The 5,382-nt window shown below is 18.0% G+C and overlaps 1 protein-coding gene across 1 annotated transcript, besides 2 other annotated features; it reads right to left on the reverse strand.

Moving 5' to 3' along the window:
* Positions 1-701: 701 nt before the first annotated feature.
* Positions 702-1,276: a repeat region.
* A 1,191-nt stretch (positions 1,277-2,467) lies between these two features.
* Positions 2,468-2,882: a repeat region.
* A 231-nt stretch (positions 2,883-3,113) lies between these two features.
* On the reverse strand, positions 3,114-3,664 carry PGAL8A_00270800 (fam-g protein; the record flags this gene model as incomplete). The annotated part of the gene is made up of 2 exons (XM_028671689.1): positions 3,114-3,458; positions 3,590-3,664. 2 exons carry the CDS (start codon positions 3,662-3,664, stop codon positions 3,114-3,116), a joined length of 420 nt encoding a protein of 139 aa, XP_028528316.1.
* Positions 3,665-5,382: the final 1,718 nt, after the last annotated feature.

Genomic DNA, 5,382 nt, shown 5'->3' on the forward strand with positions numbered 1-5,382 from the left:
TAAAAAAAAAAATTCAATAATTTTTTTTTTTTCGCTAGTGCACAACCAACTAGGTATTCTTCATATAGCTAGTTCTTTTTTTTAACATAAAGGTTAATAAAGCCTTTTATTAACGAATATTCAAGGAATTTAAATTTTATATGAAATAAATGGTTCATTTTACGTTATTTAACATAATTATATATAAATAATTTATAATCTATAGAAAACAGTGGACCAAAAACCTAATAACGAACTTTGTGAAACTTAATTAATTTGATAGTTTAATTAACGTTATTATTTAAATAGCGAATTAATAAAACTAAATCCTAATAAAATTTTTAGAAGTATTAAGCAGGACATTGTTAACCTGTCCTACATACAATTTCATAAAACTGATAATTAGATAATCTTCCTACAAGAAAAAATAAAATCCTTTTTGTTTTTCAAATAGAAAAGATTCTCTTAAGATAAAAACAAAAAGATAAATGCATACACATTATAGAATTTTTAATTATTTAGATAATAAATAGGTAATAAGGTAATGGTTAATAAATGGCTTTATTAACCTTTTTGGAAATAAAAAGAACTAGTTATAGGAACAATACATAGTTGGTTATTCACACGCAAATAAAAAAAAAAAGAAAACCAAAATTATCAATTTTTTTTTGTTTTTATTTTTATTAATAAGAGGACATAAAAAAAAAATATATATATATTTTTTTTTAAGAAAAAAAAAGAATATCCAGAAAAAAATGGGTTAAAAAAATCAATTAAAAAAAGATTTGTTACCAATAAGAATGAGATATTAAAAACAAAAAAGATATTTACTTAAATATATTATTTTATAATTTTTTTTAATAGTTTTTTGATATTAATTTTTTTTGTAAGAAAAAATTTTATAATTAGAAATTAAAAATTTTCATGTATATAATATTCACATAATTAATTTTGTATTTTTACTAATTGTTTATGCTTTGTTAATTCACACAAATATATTTAAATTGCTGGACATAAATAATAACAAAGAAATATGTTATATACATTAAATTAATAATAATATTCAATAAGGATATAAATTATTAATAAAAAAAAAGATTTTTATGGAAGTAAATAAATGGCTATTTAAAATAAAGAATATTAAACGAAGTAAATCAAATATTTAAGAACCACTCGTTCAAAGTATTTAAAAATATATATAAATACGTCAAAATCGTAGAAGCAACTCTGCATGCTCTTTATTAATTTGTTTTTCTAGTACTCTAGGAAAGTCACCGAATACCCAATTAATAAATCAGCATGCTAGTATGCTGCGAAAAGGTGAACACATAAATGCGTACACTTAAAAAATTACTCTCTCTAAAAGTAAATATAAGAAAAAAAAATATAGATATATTTTATTATTTTTTTTTTTTGTTGTAACACTAACTTGGAAAAAAAAAATAATTTATTTTCTTTTGACAATAATTTTTTTTTTATTATTTTTTTTAAAAATAATTTATTATCATAAAAAGAAAATTTTTTTTTTTTTTAACGGAGATGATCTAGAATATATTTTTTTGGAAGATTAAAAATACAATGTAAAAACGTGATATGCATAGCATAATGTGTAAATTAATAACATTAGTAATCAAATAACTCAATTATTATTTTATATTAATTAATGAAAGTGAATAATTTGTATTATAATTTAATTAAAAAAAAAAGAAAATGAGTAAAATTTTCTCTATGTGTTCTTTATTATTTTGTTTTTTTAATATTAATAAAGTCATTGAACGAGTAATTAATATATCAAGTAATAAATAGAAAAATTAATAAAAAAAATGTAGAACATTCTCTATTAATTTAATGAATTTAAATATAATTTCGATACTATAAACCTGTAAACCGCAAAATTATGTAGCTTATTGAGAATTTATTTACTTTAATAAAAATATTACGTTTTTATTAATAACAGAAATTTTCATTAAATATTAATTTTTAAGTACAGAATATTCATTTATAACTTTTAATGAATAATTTTCATATATTCAAGCTCATTTTTCTTAAAATGAGCAAAAAAAATTTAAATTATATTATTATCATTAACAGCGAAAATTTTACTCTCAAAAATGTAAAATATTCTCATAAAAATATTTCTTCCTAAAAATTTTTTCTCTTTTAATAATTTTATTTTTTTTCTTTAAAGAAAATAAAATATAATTTTATAAAAAAATGTAAAGCAAAATATTGATTTTTTTTAACTAGCACTTGTGCATGACGTATTAAGTATTTTCTTTTCATATATTAATTTTTATTTTAATAAAGGTTAAAAAAGTCTTTTTTTATCCAATTTTTTAGTTTTTAATATTTTATTTCTTGTTTTCATTTTATTTTATTCTTCTTTATATTGACATAAAATTTTTTCATAATATAAATGAAGATTTTTCGAAATTCTATCAATTAACTTTTTTCTTTTTCCATTTGTAATACGATGCTAATAAGTCAGTGATTTATTAACTGGGTGTTCGGGGACTTTACTATAGTACTGAACAAACCAATTAATAAAGAGCATGTTGAGATGTCTCTACGATTTTTGTATATTTGTATATATTTTTATTTTTTATTTGAACAAGTGATCTTTAATCATAATCTACTTCGTTCAGTATTCTTTTATCTCAAAAGGTATTTATTTATTTTAATAAATAAATCCTTATTTTTATTAAAAATTTAAACACTTATTTAACATTAATTCTTAATTAATTATAATTACTAGTTTATTTATTATGAGTTATATTCTGCAATCATTTCATATTGCTGTTGAATTAACACAACAAAAATACTTATTAAAAATGCAAATAAATTATATGAATATTAATTACGTGAAAATTTTTCTTCATATGTATAAAATTTTCTCTCACAAATTCAAAATATAAATATTATGCAAATTAAACGCTTTACAAAAATATTATTATCTTTTGTAAAAAAAATCTCTCTCTCCATTTAAAATCTCTTTCCCCAAAAAAAAAAAAATTAAATCTTTATTTTTTTTTTTTTTTTTTTTTTTTTTTTTAGTTAGCACAACTAACTATGTATTCTCCACATAGCTAGTCCTTTTTTAGCCAAAAAGGTTAATGAAGCCTTTTATTAACCAGTCAGTTAAAACAATCTTCACAGAGATCATCTATAAAATTATTTCTATAAGCATTTAATATTTTATTTCTACATTTATATCTCATTTCATTTTCTTCATTAAATAAAACTTCATCTACACAGAATGATTTAATATTAGCGATATAACATTTAATATACATGTCCATTAAATAAACCAAATCAACATATCTCATCTCTATTTCACTAGATGGGTAACTATCTATAAATGTTTCAAAAGAAGATGATTTTTTTTCTGATTTATCACCCTCTGCTAATATTCTTTTGTGTTTTACCCCAATTTTTGTTTGTAATGTATCTCTATTAATCAATGACTTACTGGAATCATACTATAGGATTAAATAAAAATTGTTTAAAAATTTTTTTTCAATTGTTATAGTAATAAATTAAGTAAAATTTTTAAAATGATTAGAAATAAAATATATTTATATGTATTTTTCTTATATGAATTTCATTTTACCTTGTAAAAAAAAGGGAATATCCAAATTAAAAGAAGAAATGTAAAAATTTTTAAACATAAAGTAAAGGTTTTCATTTTATTATTTTTATTGTGTAACATTTAAATTAGAGTTATTATGCTAGGTACAAAATTACTTCTATCTTCACTAATGATAAGTTAGAGATTTGTGATATTGCTTTAGGTATTATGGTGACCTTTGTAAATTTTATAATTTTTAAGGTAAAAAATTATTTGTTTATATGAAATGTAATTCTTAATTTTTTATAATTATACATAATATTACATTTACTTTATGTAAGATTAATGCTATTAATTTTTCAAAAAATAAAATAAATAATAAGGTATATAAGTTAAAGAAAAAAATTTTTAAAGATGTAAAGTTATTTTAAAAATATTTCATTAAAATTAAATTTATCCTTACAGTAGATAAAAAAATTAAATAATGTTAATTTGAAATAAATTAAATTATAAATGATATAAATTTAATGTCAATGAATTTTTTTTTATTTTTTTTTTTTGTTTAACTATTAGTTTTTTATCTGTGAATCACGTTAAACTTTAAAATATTTTATATGTGGTGTTTGTTATTTATAGATATAAATTAACATATATCAGAGATATTATATCTCCATCAAAAAAAAAGAACAAAAAAAAAAAAAAAAACACTATAAAGCAGAAATTTTTCTATGCATGTATTTTTCATACAGCATACTATATTTGTAGTCGTTTATAATTATATATGAAACTAATTTTTAATTGTGCATGTTTTTGCTTTAAATGTGACTATTTTGATTTTTCTATTATATTTTTTTTTATCTTTATGTTTTCTTTTTATTTTTGTTATTAATATATGTTTATATAATATATATATGCATAATTATTTTTTAAAAAAATTTCCTTTTTCAATTACTTTTCACAAAATAAAAAAAAATTATGAAATGCACAAATTCAAAAGAAAAAGTGAAAACATATCTATTTTGAGAAATTATAATAATATATCATATAAAAAAGCACTTTAAATTAATTACAATTTAAAAAAAAAAAAAAAAAAACTATTTTTTTTAATCATATGTATTCAGTAAAAAACATATTTTGAAAAAAAGTATATTAATTTTTTGGAAAATTTACTTTCTTAATTATTCTAAAAACTGTGAAGAAAATTCTTTTCTTTATGAAACATATTGTAAAAATATATATTTATAAATTTTCTTTTTTTATAACTAATAATCACAAGTATAAACTTTAAATTTAATAAAAATATCATATATTATATTAACTATAAAGATATATCTTTAATTAAATATAATGAATTTTTTCCCAGAAAATACAAGGATATATATTTTCATTATGATACGAAATGTATCAATAAATAATTATAAAACAGAATTATAACATGTCCTTTTGCATGTGCATTATCATTACCTTATATTTAAATGTAAAAAAAAAAGTTATGTGCCTTTTTTTTTAGCCTTTTTATACATAATCGATAACTTAATATTATTGAGAATGTATTTATTTCATTTTTTTCTTTTGTTATATTTTAGTTGTAAACATTTTTATTGCTATTCTTTTATTTTTCCTTATCTTCCTCATAAAATCTAAGTAACTCAATTATTTAACTATAAATAGTATTATCGACCTATTTTAAATAATTTTTAGATAAATGTAGAAAAAAAATTTTTAATTGTATATGTCACATTGCAGGGAAAATAGGCATACATGAAATCGTAAAGAAAGTAAGTATCTTAAACAAAAAATACTATCACTAAAAGTAAATACGTTTAATAAAAACA

The sequence above is a fragment of the Plasmodium gallinaceum genome, assembly GCF_900005855.1.
Source record: "Plasmodium gallinaceum strain 8A genome assembly, contig: PGAL8A_v1_83, whole genome shotgun sequence".
Taxonomy (NCBI): Eukaryota; Apicomplexa; class Aconoidasida; order Haemosporida; family Plasmodiidae; genus Plasmodium; species Plasmodium gallinaceum.